At 35.3% G+C, this 22,346-nt stretch overlaps 1 protein-coding gene across 3 annotated transcripts in view; it reads left to right on the forward strand.

The window, feature by feature from the left end:
* Positions 1-22,346, forward strand: part of RYR2 (ryanodine receptor 2 (cardiac)) — a 204,261-nt gene that overhangs the window by 80,394 nt on the left and 101,521 nt on the right. For all 3 annotated transcript variants that reach the window (XM_008569233.1, XM_008569234.1, XM_008569235.1), the window contains 8 exons: positions 5,396-5,456; positions 6,657-6,895; positions 8,381-8,462; positions 13,204-13,334; positions 16,554-16,874; positions 18,098-18,338; positions 18,711-18,798; positions 21,512-21,604. In XM_008569233.1, coding sequence (XP_008567455.1) covers positions 5,396-5,456; positions 6,657-6,895; positions 8,381-8,462; positions 13,204-13,334; positions 16,554-16,874; positions 18,098-18,338; positions 18,711-18,798; positions 21,512-21,604 — 1,256 coding nt within the window. The remainder of the gene's footprint in view (positions 1-5,395; positions 5,457-6,656; positions 6,896-8,380; positions 8,463-13,203; positions 13,335-16,553; positions 16,875-18,097; positions 18,339-18,710; positions 18,799-21,511; positions 21,605-22,346) is intronic.

Genomic DNA, 22,346 nt, shown 5'->3' on the forward strand with positions numbered 1-22,346 from the left:
TTTTTTTTTTTTTTTTTTTTTTTTTTTTTTGCTTAAGAGTTTATTCAGAGAAAATGTAATATCCAATTATTTTACAGTTTATGAGAATCATGGTTTTTTATTCCTTAAGAGGTCCATGAAAATACTTAGGGCACTTAGATTGAAAAGGAAGTAACACATAATTATTGACAGTTCAAATAACAAAGATCATCGAACTCAAGTAACAGTGATCCTTTCAGTTCTAGGAACTATTTGAGAAAGCTGGCACAAAATGTTTATCGTTTGTAGGCTTCTTTTACTTTTCAATTTTCTGGTGAATTTTAATGTTCTACTTGTAGTAAAACACTGAATCTGCCAGTCACTCCTCAGTGTTACTACAGAATTTCTGAATCGGTGATATAGGGACTTATAGGAGTACCTGCAACAAAGCCAGGGTTTTGTAACATCGTGAGCATAGTACTCCAATATTTCTTCTGGTTTGACCTCACAATGAAGCTAGGACTCAAACTATAACATCATTAGTACAACTCTAATATTAACTGAAGGAAGACCGAACAAGCTAAGCATTTACATATATTTAAAATGAAGCAGTAGCTCTTGTTAAAATATTCATTTTTTTTTCCATGTTAGTATGTTTAGTTAAACCAGTGCATAAATCTTGATGTTATATTTGGAAGAGTTTTAAAAGTAAATACTAAGTAAAATAACACTGAGTTCTATCAATGGGTATCTCTCCCTGATCAGTAAATTAGTGGATTAAATTTATGTTGATATTTCTGGTATCTCCCCCCAAAAAACATTCATGTATTTAAATGATGACTACTGTCCTATATCAGGAGATATTAGAAAATTAATATGTTTGCATCATCCCTACCAAGGTTCAGATCATGCTTGCACTTATTTGGTAGGACACATATGACGAAAGTGAAATCGTTTACAGTACTGAGAATCTCTGAGGATAGAGCATATCTGAGAATTGAATGTTCCATTAGGTTGAGAACTTAATGCTTCAGTCATGCACAATCTGCTACTGTTGGATCATCACTGTTATTCACAACTGGAGGATCATTAAGGTCTTTGTCTAACTTAAAAGTTCTTTAGTTCTGTGATACTATACATGGCAAAGACAAGAGTTTCCTAGATTTGACTCGTTGTGTATAATATAAAAGAAAATAACCTATTTCATATGGAGAAATAAGTTCAGAAATATTGAAATTAGACACCTATAATGAAAGTAATACCAGAAGATATTATTAGAGCAATACAGATATTTCTTTCAAGTGAACATAGATAGCATTATGAGACAATTTCCTGAGTTTGGGACAAATGATTAGAATATGCAAATAGCCAAAATGTGTTCTCAGTTAAGCTGAAATTTCTCACCACATTAGGGAGCCAGTAATTTCATTCTTTCAATATCACAGACTTCAGAAGTGATAAAATCATTGACACTCTTCAGTTTCTCTCTACCTTTCTCATAGTTTTGAGATAAATATCTTTTATCATAATTTATTTTGTTTTATTAATAAGGATTCTGCCAAGATTAATCATTTCTTCAAAGAAGAGAGTATAGTGAGACATCATTTCGAGAGGCATTTTAGAAAAATAGAGAGAAAGAATAAAAATTGGAATGACTGCGATTACTGTGTCCAGAGGAAAGTCAACCTTCTGAGAATCCACAGTGGATCAGGTTACAAAACAGAAGTGGTTTATGATGTGTCACATGTGAGATAGGATTGAGACTTCCTGAGTTATAGAAACCTTACATTAAAAACCACAAAACAATTTGGGATTAAAATACCAAAAAACTTTATTTCTGCCTATTTATATATTTAACTTTGTTATTTTTCCTCTTTAGAGAGTTGTATTATGAGAGTTATTATGGTGTTTTTTTAAACCTCAGTGTTGTCTATTGTTATTAGAATCAGGTATGAACTGTGATTTTATTTATGTACCTTTCATGCTTACACACACACACACACACACACACACACACATGATACAAACACACAATCTTAATGACAAGTAGGCAATCCATAGTGTTTCTCTAATGGTTGAGAGGTGATGAAAGGAGTGTTTGAGGACAAGGAAAGTAGCTGGGACCTTGAAATACTATGAGTTGAGAAGTATCTAAACTTTCAGTTTTTATACCACTCATAGCAGGTAAGCAAGTACGTAAGCTTAAATCCATGAACATCCAGTCACGGCTGTAAAGTTTTACCATGTTGCTACACTTTCCAAGCCTTGCCTATTCTTACTAATAGTGTGATTGACATCTCTGATTATAGGGACCTGGAAAGTCTTAAGATGGGCCATACCCAGGTCGTCCTTATTTTATTCAAAAGTCTTACGTCACTCTGTATCTCTTCCAAGACTAACCATTATTTTAGGCTTCTTATACATGCTAATGGGATTGATGCTTTTGCTTGGTCTATAAATTAAAATGTTGAAGACTCAATATGTTTCTGCATTCCTTAGGGTTCCATTCCCACATTTTTTACATTGAAGTGTTTCCATTGAAAGTTGGACTACATCTCATATGGGTATACCAAAGTGTAAAGATTCATGGAGATCACAGTTTGTTGCTTTAACGATTGCAGAAATCCTGTATTCCCAATATGCATTTCCATCTGACACAAATTCTCCGGCTACTGGTGCTGTTTCCTGTTCTTCTTACTCACATCCCACAGTCATTCCACAAATATTTAATCAAGTGCCTGCCGTATGTCAGACACTATTCTAGGAGCCAGAAACAAAGCGCACAAAAATCCCAGCCTCTTGAGCTGATGTGAAAGGAAGTTTAAAATGCCTTGGCCACTCTTGTGGAAAAGGACACGAGGTAAACTCAGTGCTGAGGACAAGCTTTGATAATCTGTGATAGGAGACAGCAGAGGGGAAAAGAAAGGGACAGAAAGAGAATTGTGTGTTTCAGGAAAAGAGTGAGGGACTAGCGTCTCTGATGGGGCATCTAGCAATAGTTGCATGAGACACACACACTTCATTGTATCCCTTCTCCTTCATGGACCTTCCCTTTCAAACTTTCTATTCTCCATCTTCTTTATCTCTGTGTCTCCAGACACTGGAGGCCCTGGGACCTCTTTACTACTCTACTTATACTCATGCTTGCTAATTTCATTCAGATCCATGATTTTAAAAATCATCTCTATGTTTATGAGGCTCAGGTGTATAGCTCTGGCTCAGGTATCTTCCCTGCACTGCAGATTTTTATATTGATGGCCTATTCCACGTCTCTACCTGAATCAATAGTAGGCCCAACACACACAGCACATTCAAAGCATGACTCCCTCCAACTCCTCCTCCCGGGTTCTGCTGCTCCCTTGCTCTCTCCAGACCATTAAATGGCACCACCATCCCCCCAGTGGCTCAGGCAAAAGATCTCGGAGTTATTCTTGACACTTTCCTAACCCATCACACGTTCGTACATAGGCATATCCTTAAAATATATCTTTATTTTTTTTACCGCTAATATCCTAATCTGAATTCACGATCATCAGCCAACTGATTCACTTCCTGCAGTAGCTTCCTAACTAACTTCCACTCTTGCTTTTCCAGAGTTTCCCACATTGTGAATCAGTCCTCTTAAGATATGAACCACATCATATTCCATCCTGCTGAAATCCTAAGAATGTCTTCCTACTGCACCTAAACAGAAAAATGCTCTGGTTGCAAGGCTCCAGAACCTGGCCTTCCCCCTTTCTCTCATATCCTGCTTCCTTCCCCTCAATCTGTCCACCTCAGCCGCTTCAACTTCCTGGCCTGGAACCCAGGCTCCTTGTTTGCCTCAGAGCCTTTGCACGTGCTGTTCCCTCTGCCTGGGCCCTCCTCCCAGATACAGGCATGCTTTGTTCCTTCATGTCATTCAGATCTCTGCACAAATGCCACCTCGGGAAGGGACTCACGACCATTCACCCTATTACTCTATGCAGTTGCTCTCATCCCTATTCCCTGCTATATATATTTTTATTGTGGTCTGATATTGTGTTATATGCATATTTATTTATTTATCCTGCTTAATGGTTCATTATCTATATCCCCCATTAAAATGCAAGTCCTACGAGGACAGTATTTTGTTTATTACTGAAAATTTGAGAGTGCTTTGTATTTAATATGTATTTATTGAGTGAATGAATAATTAAATGAATGACATTTCTGAGGGCTACAGTAGAAGCCCTAGGAGTGGCACCTGCCAATAGATGGGGACATAAATTTTGTTTTTCTGCTCATTTTTTATTACCAGAAATTCTGAGATTTGAAGCACAAGATGGATGGAATGTTTTCTTAAAGAACTCAGAGTCTCAGTAATAAATACCATATTTTTTTCTTATTTGTATCATATCAATAAACTGGCTTGACTATGTTCTAAGATGATTATTAATTTCCATGTATATTTAAGAAATTTATTTTAGGGTACTTTTTTGTACAAAGAATATAACTTAATCAAATGTTATAAAACTTACATTGAAATAGGAGTTGTCAACCTCAGGACCCAGGAGTGGGGTGTGTGTGAGCGTGTGTGTGCGTGTGCGTGTGCGTGTATGTGTGAGACGCACGCACGTGTGCATGTCTAAAATGATAGTACAGAATAAGAAACTGATAACATCAAACTATACTGTAAGTGGTCAAGTTACTTTGTTACTTTGGATTCACTATTTTATTTATTTGCTTTTCTGTTTCCCTATCACAAAGAAGTGGTGCTTTTATCACTCATATTTCTGTATTTCCTGATATAATATGCCAATCAAAATGAGTGCATTTCATGTTACTTTCAAGAAGTGTCACTCCCATTTCAAATATCCCATAAGAGTGTTATTTAACTTCTTCAGCTTCTGATGTTTTTATACATGATGGTTTGATGCTTCTATCTGCCAGAAACCAACAGCATTTAGTCAGATTAATTTATCTTAATGCAATTCAATTCAGGAAAATTAATTCATCTTAATGCAGTCACGTGAAATAAGATAGCAGAGATACTTGGGTAATTAAAATGGAATTAAAATTTTTAGACTTTTAGCCCTCCCCATTTCATAAAGGATATGAGCTGGCTTAAAAAGTTTCCGTTCAATATTTAAAAATAAAATGAACTAATATGGGGAGGGGAACGTATCTGAAGAATCTGGTTAACCCTTTTTTAGCCTGGTGCAGTGCTTTTGAACGCTTCTTGAGCATGTCAGCTATTTGATGAGACATGCTTTATTGCTTTTCTACTTACATTTGCATAACCACTTTTAAGCAGAAAAACTGCATGATTTTAAACTTGATTATTAAAAAGTATTTTTAATTGAGTTATTATTATTGAGTTGTGCCATTGACTAATTTTTGCAACACAAGTATTAAAAAAAGAAGAGCATTGAAAAGTTCTCAGGGCAGTTGATACAGCATTTTGTTTCCTCTTTAGGAAATGATGCCACCTCAATTGTCAACTGTCTTCATATTTTGGGTCAGACTTTGGATGCAAGGTAAATGGGTACATTTTTAATCTAAGTAAATTAATATAATAATGATATGTAAGAATGTTAAGAAGGACCTAGTGTCTTGATCTTATTGTTTACATTTGTAATAAAAACTTTAATGCAGGTGAAAAGAAAACCTTTTATAAATTACTAATGTGATGACAGTTTACTTTTATGATCATATGTAGATGGTTATTTAATTTCAAGTAGCAGAAAGCACAAGTAGGAATATAACTGAGGGTTAAATTTGTAATGTATCATGTGAAGAAAAAATAGGAAACTGACAATTCCAGAGGTCTTACTAGCTTCCAGCAGGCATGGTACTTGTGCTCAACCTTCATAACATTTAGCTTTATAGGAAACATAGAGTTTTATTCTCATTTTATGGATGAGTAAAGTGATGGTTATGATTGCATAGTAAACATGTGGGTAGACTAATTCCGAAGGTTCTGCACTTTCTACTCCACCCTACCATCAACTTGACCAGAAACCCAGCACCCAGCATGTCAACCAAATGCGAAATCAGTTTAGTTAGCATGATTAATTCGTCCTTTAAGGCATACATTTAGTTCATATATAGTATCCAGGAAAAATCTATATAAAAGTTCCTAAATGTCTCCTAAAGAGAATATTCTGTGATACTCTTTGAATACCCATTTTTGTATTTAATATTATATACCTTCATTTACTACAAGAAATAGTGGTATCAGGATGTCACTTCTATATAATGTTCATCCATCAGAGGCTTTTTTAGAAAAGACTTTATAGCTACTCCTTAAAGCACAAAATATCTGTATCATTTGGTGAGTTGATTTAGCTTACGTTAAATTTGTCTTTCACACCCATGGCCCCAGGAAACATTCTAGATCTGTTTGATTTGTGATTAACTAAACTGTGTCAGAAGCTGTGTTTTGTTCATTATAAAATAAGTTCTCAAAATTTGAAACCAAATGGAAAACATGAAGCATTAGCACAGCCTTTTGCTCCAGGGTTCTAATTAAGTTGACTATAAAAGCATTTGGGAAAAGTTATTTATAGAACAATATTTCAGTAACTTTAAGTGTATTGAAAAAAAGTATTTTAGAGTTCATTGTTTAAATGTAATTGACTAGGTGGGTACTATACTGGAGAAACATAAACTGCGTTTTATTTGTATTCCATTTGCTCCTGTGGAAAGGTGTGAGTCCTCCTTTATTTACTTCCTAGGACTGTGATGAAGACTGGTCTGGAGAGTGTTAAAAGTGCACTGAGAGCTTTTCTGGACAACGCTGCAGAGGATCTGGAGAAGACAATGGAAAATCTTAAGCAGGGCCAGTTCACCCACACCCGAAACCAACCCAAAGGGGTGACTCAGATTATCAATTACACCACGGTGGCACTGTTGCCGATGCTGTCATCATTATTTGAACACATTGGCCAACATCAGTTTGGAGAAGATCTAATATGTATGTAAATCTATTACTTAGAGTTCCAATATTGAAATAGTAGAATCAGAAATTGTAAAAGCCATTATGTTGGTTATTCAAACACTGCTTATACATTAAGATGACTTTTTTTTTTTTTTTTACAAAACATTATAGGTTGACATTTGAGCTATAGAAACCATTCTTTTAGAAACAGATCTCTGAATCACATGGGCAATAATTTCTGCAGTGTTAAAGTACAGGTTACAAATTTTACTATTTCTACACTGCTGCTGTTCTAACGCAGTTGGATGATGCGACGTGCAAAATTAAATGTTTTCAAATTTCTGAGTCAATGCAGATTGTTTCCATAAGCTATACTACCAACTAATGTGAAAGCTAATTAGACACAGTCAGTGTCTAAATAACTGGTTTCTTGTGGTAGCTGAAATATCTTCTGTTTAGAGGTTTCGGTCGGTTTTCATGGGGGATTTAATCAGCTGTTTTTGGTTGGAATTCTGTAGTTATTAAAAATACCCACAGAATGCTCAAGATTAAGTGGAAAAAATAAAACATGAGCTGTAACTTCCCACTGTCCTGCTGATATGACCCTGAGCCAAGATCTCTGCCTTTGTTGAGCAGCCCCACCAACTCGGACTTGGACCCATGGCTTCCCCAGGTGATGAGCAACTCTGTGTAAAACCACTGAGCTATTCAAGAAACGCCACAGCTACCAGTTGCAAAACCTCTGTCTTACCCATTAGGAATATTTACTCTCAGGAGAGTACATGGAAACCAGTCTGAGGACAAGGATTATTTCTCCGTCATGGAGGATTAAGGAAATGACAGCAGAGCTGGAATTAGAAATTCAAGATTCTTAGATTTCCTTGCCTTTTAAACATACCTTATTGGATAATCAATCATCCATAAGGTTTTATTTGCTTTTCTAGCATCAAAAACTATCAGAGTGACTTACGTCAGGTCATTCGAGAAATAACTAACAGATTGTATCCTCCATTATTCTCATCAACATTCATTTGTGAGTTATGGTAAAAGATACAGCCCTTTTAACCTTTATATATGGTGAAAGATACAGGTCGTATATACCTTTATATATGGTAAAAGTTATAGCCTTATATACCTTTATGTATGGTAAAAGGTACAGTTCTTATATACCTTTGGAACAAGAGTCAAAATCTACCTATATTCCCACTCCCCCAGACATTCTTGTGTTTAATTTTATTCTTGAAGAAATCCTTTATTCTTATATCTAGAGAAAAATTATGAAGAAATTGTTTCTGAGAATGTTCTCATTAATACCAGCATGTTCTTTAGGTGTTTTCAGTTTCTTAAAGAATTTTGACAAAAAGTTTTTTATATTTCATATTATAAATGTTATTTTGCCTTTTCAAAGCATTCAAATATTAAAATGCCTTTGATATGGAATTCTGTTTTTAGCCTAAACTTTTCTCTAGACAATGTATAAATAAGTGTTGTTTTTTCAAGTGAGATTCTCTTTTTCCTTAGTGGAAGATGTACAGGTGTCTTGTTATAGAATTCTGACTAGCTTATATGCTTTGGGAACCAGCAAGAGTATTTATGTGGAGAGGTAAGATTTTTAAAGTTTAACTTTATATTAATAGCTGTTTTAAGTCTTATAACTATTTATTTCAAGAGTCTTCATTTTATAACTTTTTCCATAGTTATAAACTAAACCAGATTGACCTATTAAATTTTGAGGGAGTAATTAGACAATCTTTAAGTGAAATAAGAATTGATATAACAATAGACAGTGGAGTTACATAAAAAAAAAAGTAAAGCAATATGGTAAAGACCGTGCTTAAAATAAGGTTAAACTTAAGAATGTTTATGAGTCTTATGAAAGAATCTGCTAATACAGTTTCTCATTTTATACCAGAAATACAAAGTAAGCACAAATATATGCAGTTATTAAAACCAGTTTTATTCTTTCATGTTCTCAAGTTTCAGGAAGGAGTGGTTAACAGTGTCAAATGATGTGGACAGGTAAAGTAAGAAAAGAAGTCCCCATTGAACTGAAAGTAAGAGATCACTGGCAACTTCAGAAAGAAATTCCTGTGAACTAGAGAAGAAAGACAGCAGTTTTTTAAAAGGCTGGACTAAATAAAAGACATTCTGGTAGAAGATTTAATATTGAATAGATGTAAATTCTCTCCAGATTAATTACTAATTACACACAGTTCCAAACAGAAATTTGCTTTTTATTGACCTTGACCAAAAATAAATAAATAAATAAATAAGTAAGTAAATAAGTAAATAAGTAAATAAATAAATAAATAAACCCATGAGACTAGCCAGTGAAATTTGGAGAGAAAAAAAAGAGTAATGAAAGGGTACTCATTTGGTCTGCCAAGTATTAAAACTTATAAAGCTACAGTAATTAAAAGAGCGGGACCATTACATACAAATAGGAAATTAGATCCATGGAAAAGGATAATTGGGTTTACTCTGAATATTATTAAATTTTTATCTTCATTTTTAACTAAATGCCATTTTCATACAGTTTTTATGGTTACAAAATATTTTATACTAAAAAGTGTTGTGATTTCTTGAAATGTTACTTTATTTTTGACATGCAGGCTTTCTCTTTTTCACTAACAAATAATGCTAGATCTATGTTTATAGATTCCTATATATAATTATGCTTATTTCCTTAATTTTATTCTAAGAATTTAGAATTCTAGGTTAAAAGACAGGCACGTATTAGATTATGATACTCTATCTTTTCAGAAAATTGATTCACTTTACACTCAAATTTTACAAGCAAGTGCTCATTTTCTCATGTTTTTTCTCATTTCTGATTACATTTTTTTTTGCTGTTTGAAAATGTAATAATTAAAAATGGGATCTCACTTTTATTTTCAAATGCATTGCACTAATTACCAGTTATTTGCTATTTTTTCATGTTTACTTTGCCATTTTTATTTCTTTATTTTATGAATTGCCTTTTCTCATCTGTGGTGTATTTTTCTTTCTTTTTTTTTTTTTTCCTTTTTGTCTTTTTTCGTGTCCGGCAACGGATCGCAACCCTCAGTGTTGCGCCCGTACCGGACCAGGACCGGCAATGGGATCACAACCCTCGGTGTCGCGCCCGCACCTCGCTCAGCCAGTGAGCGGGAACCGGTCTGTATGTGGGATCCGAACCCTCGGCGGGAGCGCCGCCGCGCTCCCAAGCGGCACACTGTAGCAGTGCGCCACCGGGCCGGTCCTGTATTTTTCTATTAACGTGTTGTCTTATTGTTTTGTAATACTCTTGTTTATTAAAATGATTAACTTCTTGCCTATTATTTCTCTTGTTTTTACGAGTTTTATCATTTTTGTAACTTTATAGTTCTTCTATATAAAACACTATATGCAAATTCTGTCATAAAACACTATATGCAAATAGTGTTTTATGACATGGGAATTTTGACAAATTTTGTATAATCATATCTATCAATTATTTCATATATGTTCCTTTCTCTTAGTTGTGTGATTTTAAGAAATTTACACTATACTTTTAGCAGGTAAAAATTCAAGTGTTTATTGTCGTAGGTTTTTCATACTTTCAGTTATTTAGATTTAGCTTTTTAATCTTATTGTTCATTCACTAAATATTTATCAAATGCCAGATGCTGGTATACAACAGTGAACAAAATAGTTTCCTACCCTCGCAAATCTTATATCTGGCAGAGGAAACCAAAGCAAAACATACAAGTGAACCGATCAATGTGACAGTGGCAGGTTATAACGTGTTCTGTGAATAAGCACAGAATATAGAGAATGATGTATTCGGTAATATGTCTTCTAGAAAGTGACTGTTTAAGCTCATAACTTTCTTCCATGAAACAGAAAACAGGTAGGAGATAAATCAGGTGTGGACAGGTGTTTCCGGTAGCTTCTGTTTTCTCGGTGAAGTACAACTTGAGTCCTTGGCCAAATGATGGCTGGAAAAAAAAGGTTTGAGAAGTTTGAGGGAAGTAGGGAATATCTGAAATGATCATCTCTGGGGTAAGAAGGGAATTTACTAGAAAAATTCTGAGTTTCATTTCTTTTTGGCATTATGTAGGATTCAAATTCATTTTTTAAATCATCAACCGCATGTAGAATACTCATTTACTAAATATTTAATTGATCCTCTGACTTGATATAAAGCCTTCATCATATATTAAGTAGCATGTTTACTAAGTTATGACTCTAGAATTTCTGTTCTGTTCTGTTATTTGATTTTTGATGATTAAACCAGTACCATGTAGCCTGACTTGTTAGTATTTCATAATCTATTTTCGTGTCTGGTGGTTCACCCTCTCGTACTTTCTTGTTGCTGTTGCTTTTGTTTTTGTTGTTGCTTTTCTTGCCCATATATTTTTCTTGACAAAATTTGGGATCATTTTGTTAGATTCTAAAGAAAAAGATATTTAAAGTTTTGCTTTTAGGTTTTTCCCCCTTTTTTGCAGTTAATTTTTCAATTACAAAGTGATTTGGGAAGAACATAAAAAAAAAATTTCAAAGGTGAGTGGAAGATATTTTGAAAAATGAAAAAGTTACACTGTAGATCTTTTAACACAAGTCATACAAAAGAAAAATTGATATTTCCATAGTACCAACACAAATGATCTGAATTGGCCTTAGAATTACTAATCGAACCAGAATTTTAAAGTGAACTGTTAATGAAATAAAATAACTAGACCAATAAGTTATAAGGGAATACATGAACTTTGGGGTCATACATGAAATATTTTATGCTATTAAATTTTTTTAAAAAAATATGTAATTGACAAAATTTTGTGTATTTATGGGGTACAATGTGGTGTTTTGATTTATGTACACATGGTAGAATGATTAAATCGAGCTAATTAGCATATGTATCACCTCACATACTTATCGTTTTTGTGCTGAGAATATTTAAAGTTACTCTCTTAGCAAGTTTGAAATATCTGAGTACAATACATTCCTGTTAACTACAGTAACCATGCTGGGCAGCAGATCTCTTGAGCTTACTCCTGTCGATCTTAATCTTAGCCCAACATCCCCACCCTCTCTGTCGCCCCACCCCCAGCCTCTGGCAGCCATCATTCTACTCTCTGCTTCTCGGAGTTGGACTTTTTTGAATTCCACATATAAGTGAGATCATGCAGTATTTGTCTCTCTGTTAGGCTATTAAATTATTAAAGAAAATATTTCTCATTATTTTAAAACATTTATTGACCCTGTACTTTGTGCCAGAAGTTTTACAATTCTGCATTCCTATATTTAGGTAAGAAAGGCAAGGCTTACAACAAGTGAGACATTTTCCTGCAGTCACACGAGTGTCAGGGTTAGGACTGTAACTCTGAAGAGAAGCCTGTGCTCTTTGTAATTACTTGATGCCCTAAATCATTTTTAATAATGAAATATTACTAAGTGTTTGAATTGAACTCTATTTTATTTAATGTCATCTGTGAAAGGGCATTTTCCCCTGCCCAACTAGATATCTAGTCATTTTTAATTAAACTATTAGAAAATCAGGCATCATTAATTTTAAGTATTATATTGAAATTTAAATCTGTCTCCTAAGAGAATTATGTAATGTTGGCTTCATTAGGCCAATTTACTGACTTCTAAAATATTTATATAAAGTCTTTAATGGAGTTCATAATATGCTGAAATCACTTTCATATCATTGTATATTTAATAAACAATGTAACATGCCAGCAAAGCCTTGGATTCAGAGAGAGAATTTATATCAGTGGCAAGGGGAGCCTGGGTTCACCACCTGCTCTTAACCAATAGATCATGACTGCTTAAACACCTTCCTTCTCTTGAAAATGATAAATCATGTTTAAGTGTTATCAATATTTTTTAGCATTTAGTATGTCTTAGCGTTTCACAGCTATCTTGAAATTACTTTTATATGATAAATTTGCAGAAAATGTATTAGTGTAATAGTGCTTTATTTTAAAATTTTTCTCAACCACTTATTCACATAGCAAAAATTGTTTTCTCAGTGGATCATTCTGTTAAAAAGGGAAAAAAGAGAGAAAGGGAGAGAAAAGGAAAAGCAAAAAAAGTGCAGCTTTGTGGGGAAGTGACAGCTCTTTTCTTGTTATTTTAGTCTGTGTACTGTTTTTAATTTCTCTTTTGCTAGTAGATAAATTATGTTTATTTTTTTTTTAGTGAGAGATTTTGCTGTTGAAAACAAATGATGTTTTGCAATATGCAGATTGGATTTGAGAGTTAATTTTGTTAGTAGCAATATTATTGTCCCTCGTTTAGGTTAAGCTACCAATTTTAATGTAATTTCTTCAGTCACTCACTTGAAGACATAAAAAATAAGCATTTTTCACTTATAGGCAACGTTCTGCATTAGGAGAATGTCTAGCTGCCTTTGCTGGTGCCTTTCCTGTAGCGTTTCTGGAAACTCATCTTGACAAACATAACATTTACTCCATCTACAACACTAAGTCTTCACGGGAGAGAGCAGGTAACAAACGCAGAGGCGTGTGCGGTGTTTGTGAAATGAAGCTGAGACTTAATGTTGTTTATTGTACTTGCCAACGGTGGTTTTTACTGAGCTGTTTCAGTTTACTATCTCCAGTGTTCTTTGTTCTTAAGTGCTGTTGTTTGATGTTACATTTTTTGCAATGCCAAATATGAGGATACTTTAAAAAATTCATGGAAAGATTCGTACTATCTTTTGATTCTGTTTTTCCACAGCCTTTTTGAAGTACCCTCGTACTGTTCCCCTACTGTTTCTGAAAGAAAATTTGTTCAATTTCTTCTAAGTTAATGAACCACAGACAAATTAACACTCTTGAGAATAAGACAAAATAATCTGCAAACATGGAAAAAAATAGGTCAATCTGATTTTTTATTCAGTTATCTCTTACAGTTAGTCAGCAAGGGACATGGCTTTATTGTTCATTATATCTATGGATTGTACCTTTCATTGGTATTTGTTTAGATATTTCTGCCTTATTAGGACAGTTTTATTCCCTGTAATTTTTTTAATAGTGTGGTCCAATTTTTATCATTTAAAAAATTTAAAAACATAAATTTGGGACACAGTTAACAACTTTACTTTGCACCTGGCCCTAAGATGGGTATTCCTGAGATTCATGTGCTGTATATGCTCTACATATATTAATGTCTATATATACTCACGCTTCATGTCGCATTCCGTTTGGGAAAATCTAATTATTATTTGGTAGGTAGATAGGCCCTTTTTTTCCTTTTTTTTTTTTTCACTGTCTCAGTTGGAAAAAACCATTGTTGATGATTTCAGTGATGGACTTTTGAGAACCTATTAGAATTGTTAACTAGGATTTGAACTTAAATAACTGAATAGTAAATAAAGTGGAAACTAGTTATTCATCTAGTCAGCATTTTAAAGCAATCAAAGCGCAGTTCTCAAGGCCTGAACATCACACAAGGCTCTCTCATAGAATTTTTTTCAGTTTGATTTCTTCTAAGTCTGATAAAATATCAGGGATCTCAGAAAGTTCAGGGAAGGATGCATATTATCTTTTAATTGCATTTTTTCAATGAACTTTTTGAAGTACCCTCATATATTATATTTCAGTTGTTTTCCAATAGCCCTGAAGATCTCTCAAACCTTGGGCAAGGGCTCTTTGCTGTTTACAAAATGCAAACCTCTTTTGTTAATGAGCTTAGTCTCCTGTATGGACTTTGTGTTATGGGATTTAATAGTGATCTTATCAAGGAAAGGATCTTTTCAAACCTTGAATAGTCATTTTTTAATTTGTTTATTTTATAATTCTAATTGTATGTAACAAATGATGTTAAAGAAAAATATGTTAAATGTGCCTTAGCAATAACTTTCTACATAATTTCCACAATATATTTGTAAATAGTTATAGAATCATAATTGAGTTTGAATTACTAATCTTCTCTATAAACATGTAAAGAGCTGTCTTATTAAGGCTTTTTGATCAGTTAATATTTTTGCTACGAATCAAAAATGAAGCAGATTTTTTATTTCATTACAGATAAGAAAATACACAAAGTAATTTACCTGCTGATGTTTCTATAACAGATCATTTGCATAACAAAGTGAAGGGATTAAATTTAATGATTCTCTGTTTATTTTTAGTCAGTCATTTAGAAAGGAATTATGATGTACACTGTGGTAAATGGAGGAGATAGGATACAAAGATGAGTAAGATTTGATTCTTTTCCTTAGGGAGTTTTTACTTGCAGTAGAGGGAGAGATTTTGATAAATATATGTGGTAGAATTTATAATAAGGAACACTGGGCACACACAAAAAAGCAGTTTCTGCTGAGAACACTTGGAAAGACTTCAGAAAGCTGGTATGACATGAGTCTTGCAATTAGGAAGACTGAAACTGGTACGTTAGGGGGAATTTCAAGCATTTTGACATGCCTGGAAATAGTTTTCAGGAGAGAAAAGAGTGAAAGAGGGAGGCAGGCTTCTATGTCGGGTAAAGAGTGGGGACTGCCACTGGCTTGAAACGGGGGATTACCTTGAGTAGATCTGCATTTTAGGAATCCACTGTGACAGCAGTATGGAAGAGGACTGGCCGTGCCATTCAGGAAGGAGAGGATGGGCGAGGCCCTGGACAGGAGTGTGCAGGAAGAGGCGTGAGAGCGCCTTGGGGTAGAATCATCCCATGGGGGATATGAGGGGGCATCGCAGCTGTAGGTTCTCCCTGGTTTCTAACCTAGGAGCCTGACTGGATAACGTTGTTATCACCGAGTTAGTGCATGCCTAGGAGGTAGGTTGGAGAGGAAAGGAAACCTTTAAATTTAGACCAGATGTGTTTTAGTTGCTTTTGAGAGATCCAGGATTAGACAGAAAGATTTTTAAGAAATATGGCTTTGAGAGTCATTAGCTTATGGCAGAAGCCTATAGGTATGGCCATAATTGCCTAGACAAACATGTAAGATGAGCAAGAGAAGAAAATTAAAGACAGATCCCTAAAGAAAAGCAACATTTAAAAGTTGGGCAAGGAGAAAAGAGTCAGTAATGAACACTGACAAAATTAAGAAGTGAGCTCATAAGACTGTATACTTTGAAGTTAAGGAAGAGGGGAGTTTGAAGGAAAAGGGGATTTGGTCCGTGAGGTGAAATGCCACTGAACGTTAGTGAGAGAAGGGTTATAAAAGCAGAATCGGTGAGAAGTGGAGAGCAGAAGTGTCGTGGCTGTGGGCAGAAGATGCCTGGAAAGCTGAGCAGTCCTGGAGAGATTGAGCATCCATGGGGCTGCTGGGGAGGAGGCACTGCAGAGGAAGAGGCTGGAAGCACAGGCCTGAGGAAGGCCCCTGATGTGCAGAAAGCATCCTAAATACAAGTGGAACCAGGAGGAGGGCCTCAATTCTTCATCTGAAAATGGGGCATGGAAGCGAATGTGGGACCAGATGTAGAAGGTGTGCGGACCCCAAAAGCAGGAAGCTGGAAGAAGAGGCATTTGATATTCTTGTTTGCTGTGAAGTTGCAGGATTGGCCGTTCACTGCCTGCAAGGGAGCAGTGGTAGGGTAGGAGCTTGGGAACAGGAGAGAAGCTTTGAAATAGCTGCTGGAGAATGAGGAGCAGGAGCCAGTTAAAGGCATGCCAGGCTTGCTGCGTTTTGAAGCCCCAGTGGAATGGGTGCCAGTGTCTGTTACAGTTAGTGGAAGACTGGCATGTTGAACACAATCTGTTTCTTTGTGTGCTTCTCCAGCTCTCAGTTTGCCAGCTAGTGTGGAAGATGTTTGTCCAAATATACCGTCTTTGGAGAAACTCATGGAAGAAATTGTGGAATTAGCCGAGTCTGGCATCCGCTACACTCAAATGCCACATGTCATGGAAGTCGTACTGCCCATGCTTTGTAGCTACATGTCTCGCTGGTGGGAGCACGGCCCTGAGAACAATCCAGAAAGGACTGAGATGTGCTGTACAGCTCTGAACTCAGAACACATGAACACACTGCTGGGGAACATATTGAAAATAATCTATAATAACTTGGGCATTGATGAGGGAGCCTGGATGAAGAGGTTAGCAGGTAGGAATTGGAAAGAAAGGTACCCGTTAAATTTGTTCTATTTCCAAAAAGATTTGCTATACAGAAAACTAGAATTTTCCTATCATAGTTTTTATTAATATGTTATTTTCTTAAAAAATGTGGATATAATCAGACATTGAGTAACTTTCCTTATAGTTACTACTTTAAAAATAAGCATTTTCCTGATTTGACAATCACTATAAGATTTGTAATAAACACAGCAGTACAAACTCATGATTGTGTATAGAGAGACAAAAATAAAACTGGATTTTTAAACAGCCTGCTTTTGTCAGGCTGCCCTTATGGGGAGGTGAATCAAAAAATGCAGTCAAAGGTTTGCAATTAAGTTCCTCAGTCGTTGCATAGTTTATAATGAAGAACTGGAAGCAGTCTCAGTACCCAACAACCATAAGTTATGGACATCCGTGTATGTACCAGCATATTATGCCTTCTTTAAACATCAAGGTTTCAACAATGTTTTATGCCTTGGAAGTGCTGGTGATATCATCATGGTTGAAAAGAAGAGTTTTTTAACCACTGAGTTCAGAATGATACATATATAATATATACATTTATAAATTTATCTATTGATGAAAACTTCAAAACAATACACTAATGCCTTACTAATTTGGGTAGGTGATTATTGTTGATTTTAACTTTTCTTTCTTATACATTTCCCTAATGTATCTATGTTACCTTTAGAGGAATAATTCCTTTTAAAAATAGCTTAGTCAAGTTTAAAACTGTTATTAACAACTATAACTCTTATTAAATAAAAGAGTATCATTCTCTGTAATCAAGTCTTTCCATTGGGCCAAGGATGGGGATTGTTACAGTGAGATAGTTCTCTGTGGTCTCATATAATTATGCAGCAGAGAGTGCCCTCTTCTAAAGAAAGGGCTAGGGGAACCTTTTCCATTTGGCGACTTGACTTCTTCGTGTAAAAATAATTGATTTCCAAAGCGAATAAAAGTCTTTTTTTGTTCTATTCTAAATTAGCTATCAATATTTTTTAAAAATTCAATTCAGTGACCACTTTTGAACAGCAACTATGCAGTTCGGTTTTGGACTAGAAAAATGGCTGAGACTTGGGCTCTGCCCTTGGGAAGTTATGTGTTGGGGGAGAGGGAAGCTTGAATGTGCTACACTTGTAACTACAGCACATCCTCATTCTAGCGAGTGTTTGTACAGAGCGCGAAACACTAATGTCTGTCTTCACACAGTGTTTTCCCAGCCTATTATAAATAAAGTGAAACCTCAGCTCTTGAAAACTCATTTCCTGCCCTTAATGGAGAAACTCAAGAAAAAGGCAGCCATGGTGGTGTCTGAGGAAGACCACATGAAAGCTGAGGCCAGGGGGGATATGTCTGAGGCTGAACTTCTCATCCTCGATGAGTTCACCACGCTGGCCAGAGACCTCTATGCCTTCTACCCGCTCTTGATTAGATTTGTGGACTATAACAGGTACAAGGTTCAAAAGTCATTAATTTTCCTAATTCATCCATAACCTTTCTTGGCTCACATGTCCCTGTTGAATTGCTTCATTCACTAACTACTTGGCCATGAGCTTTTTCATGATTATAACATAAATTAAATGTTTATAGTCAATTTTCACCAAGTATCTTAAAACTAGAAATCACATTCTGAAGCACACTGCCTTTGGCATGTAAAAGTTAGCAGTTTGACAGTTATGGTTTAAATTTTTTTTAATGTTACAACTATATGCTGAAACCACGAAGAGCTATGTGGTCAGCAAATTTACCTTTGGGAGGGTGATTATTTTTAACTAGCTTTGAGGAGTGACTGAGAAGCCACTTTACTTATTGTGTGATCCAGGGCAAAGTGGCTGAAGGAGCCAAACCCAGAAGCCGAGGAACTCTTCCGCATGGTGGCCGAAGTGTTCATCTTCTGGTCAAAATCCCACGTAAGGATGAAGATACTAACAAGTGGTGCCTACTGTTTGGTTTATGACAAGGGCTTTTTAAATGTTAACCAATTTCCTAATTCCCCTCGGTGACTACCTATGGTGGGGTTTCTCAAACTTGTGTATTACGTTTGGCTTAACCATTGAGGAGAGAGAAGAGGAAAGAGAATAGGTTCCCTGGGGAATCTGAGGGAATATGAAACTTCCTTTGAGTTTTATCATTTGACTTTAAAAAGAATCACAGGGATTTTTATCATACTCCATAAACACTTTGAAGTTTGCCCCTAAATCTTAGATGAATATTGCCACTACATAGAGCTGTACCGTTTTTATTCTCTCGCTTTCCCTATCTCTTGCGATTTTGCTACCTAACCCCAGGAGTACTCATGCCTCAGCGTGAGAAATGCTGAGACTGTCTAGTGTTTTCCAATTATAGGACATACTCATTTTACTTATAAAAGTACTACTTCCTTAAATTTGTTTTATATTCACACACTTTCATTTCTATAGGAATTTAGTTTGGCTCACATTTTAGAATTGGTTTGCTCTTAAAATAAAGCTTCTGCTAGGAATCCTATTGATAAAATTTCTAAAGTGTGTGATTAGTGGATTTCCACTGTTTTATATGTTGCAAGTAGAACTATATATTTATAAATCTTGAAAATATTTTAATCATAAGAATTATAGCATTTATATATAGCATATATAGCATTATAGCAATTATAGCATTCCATCATTTATTTCCCATAACTGGCAGAATATGGGTAGGTGAATTATCCCAAATTATTTTTAAAAACTTATAATTTTTATGTCAAGTTTGACTCTATACCACTTTGTAAATGGGAGACTCTGAGAAAGTAAAAATAAAAACCTCAACCTCAGTTTCACCATCTGAGGTATCTTCCTAGTTTATTTCATCAGATTGTTGTATAAATCAAATTACTTTTTGTCTGAGTCTATAAAACTTAATACCAAACTCTATGTAAAAACATATAATCACACAGAAAGGATATACAGTCGTCCTTCAGTATCTATGGTGGATGGTTCCAGGACTGCTGTGGATACCAAAATCCACGGATACTCAAGTTCCTGATATAAAATAACATAGCATTTGCATGTAATCTGTGCACATCCTTCTGAATACTTTGTCATCTCTAGATTACTTATAATACCTAACACAGTATAAATGCTATGTAAATAATTGTTATACTTTATTTTTTTATTTGTACTTTTTTGTTATTTTTATTGCTTTTTAAAAAATATTTTTGGTCTGCAGTTGGCTAAATCTGCAGATACTGAAGGACAACTGTATGAAATAATTGCTTTTTAAACCTGTAAATTTGGATTTTCACATTAACATTCTTTATCTGTGATGTCATAGGAAATTATATGAGATTCTGTATGTTTCTCTAGGTAAGAGCAAATGATTCCTTATGTCACATAACTCATATTAGCGGGAGGCATTAGATCGAGCAGGGTATTCTGAAGGAAAATTTAAAACCCAGAAGAAATCAATTCATCTCGAGCTGCCAAAGAACAAAATGGATTTTGGGGGTTTTACCTATTATTTTCTCTGTTGGGTTACTCTGCCTAGAATGTTTAATGGGCAAATAAGAAGAGGCCAGGAATAAATCACTTAAGAAACCTAAAAATTGAATATTTTTCCTTGAAGAACTAAGAATCTTCAAATTCATCAATACCTAAAATATCAAAGAGGCTTTTAAAAATTTATATGCAAGACAAAAGTTTGAAACAAGAATGCAGTGATCCTCCTTTATCCACAGTTTCACGTTCTGTGGTTTTGGTTAGAGTCAACTGCACTCTGAAAGTATTATACTATTTTGAGAGAGGGAGAGGCCACATTCACATAAGTTTTATTATGGTATGTTGTTATAATTATTCTCTTTTATTATTAGTTATTTTTGTTAATCTCTTACTGTGCCTAACTTATAAGTTAAACTTTATCATAGATATGTATATATACAAAAAATCATAGTGTATATGTAGGCTTTGGTACTATCCATGGTTTCAGGCATCCACTGGAGGTCTTGGAACACACCCCTCTCTGATAAGGGGGTGTTTACCATAATCATTAGGTTTTTAGATGAATGTCTAAGGATGCTTTCAAGAATAAGAAAAATATCTAAATATGTTCTTTTGAATCTCAGGGGGCATATTTAAAACATAAATCTGTAATATGTGTTATATTCTTCTCCAAATATTGAAAGATGAATTGACTTTGCTTAGCCTTTTTATGTTCCCAAACTAAAAGTAAATAAAATAATGTTGCTATATTTTAAAAAGTAGGCAAAATATCTAACAATAGAAAGTTACATCATAATTGTATGTGTCCTTAGAAAGTCTATATCAGATAAATATTTATCTCAGGAAGCACTATTTAGCTTATCACCAGCTAAATTAGGGTTTGAATACTCATTTCACTATTTGGTAGGTGTGTGACATTAAGACTTAAATATTCTGAGCCTTGTTTTCCCATCTTTAAACATACATATTCCTATCTAGTTCCCAGAATTGTTGCTCCTAACCAAGTGCCCTCATTAGATACCCAACAAATATGTGTTCCCTTCCTTGATAAGTCTTATGTATCGAATTAATACTTACCTAGTAGAAATGTTTGGGTCCTGTGTAACCTCTAATTTATGGGTTTCTTATCTAAGTGGTTTTAACTGAAATTTCCTTTGCAACTTCTCAGAATTTCAAAAGAGAAGAACAGAACTTCGTTGTACAGAATGAAATCAACAACATGTCTTTCCTTATTACTGATACCAAGTCAAAGATGTCAAAGGTATTGCTGCACACTGTCTCACTGCTCTCGAAAATGTCTGAATAGGACTTTCAGGGATTGACTTCGTTTACATTTTTTTTTGAACATTCATAACCGGAATCTGATAAGTTAGGTACTAGTATTTACTGATTACAAACACATACTGTTCTGAGGGTACCCAGGATTTGTTTTAAGCAGGGGTGGTGAGACACGCAGATGTGGAAATGATTGTCACGAAGGAAGCAGTTTTTATTCACAGATCCCTAGAAACAGGAGGCACAGCATGCCATGCAGGGCCACTCGGAGAAGCCCCGGGGCTGGTGCGGAGGCAGAGGGAGTGAGGGGGAAGTGTGGGCAAGAGCCTCTCCTGTAGATTTCGCGGGAAGGAAGGAGCAAGGCAGGGTAAAGGTTTGTGGTTGGCTAGTCTGAATAATTTTCATGGGCTCTGGGGCATAGGGGTTGTCCTTAGTTGTCTGGTACCTGTCCCTGGGATAATTAGGGCTGGTAGATAGTAGTCCATGATATGAGAGCTTGATCAGGAAGGTAGGGGGTGTGGGCTCTGGATTGTTAATTTGTATATGAAGAGCAGGCTCTCAGGTGAGTCATTTACTTCTCTAGGAGTTGCCTAGCCCTGGGAGGGGCAGTCTCTACAGGATCAGCCAAGTGCCAAGTTGTCAAAACATTAGAATAAAGTCATGCTTAACACACACACACCCACCTATGCCCACCCACACAGGCACATACACATGCATGTACCACACTC

Source organism: Galeopterus variegatus, unplaced genomic scaffold, assembly GCF_000696425.1.
Source record: "Galeopterus variegatus unplaced genomic scaffold, G_variegatus-3.0.2 Scaffold482, whole genome shotgun sequence".
Lineage (NCBI taxonomy): Eukaryota > Metazoa > Chordata > Mammalia > Dermoptera > Cynocephalidae > Galeopterus > Galeopterus variegatus.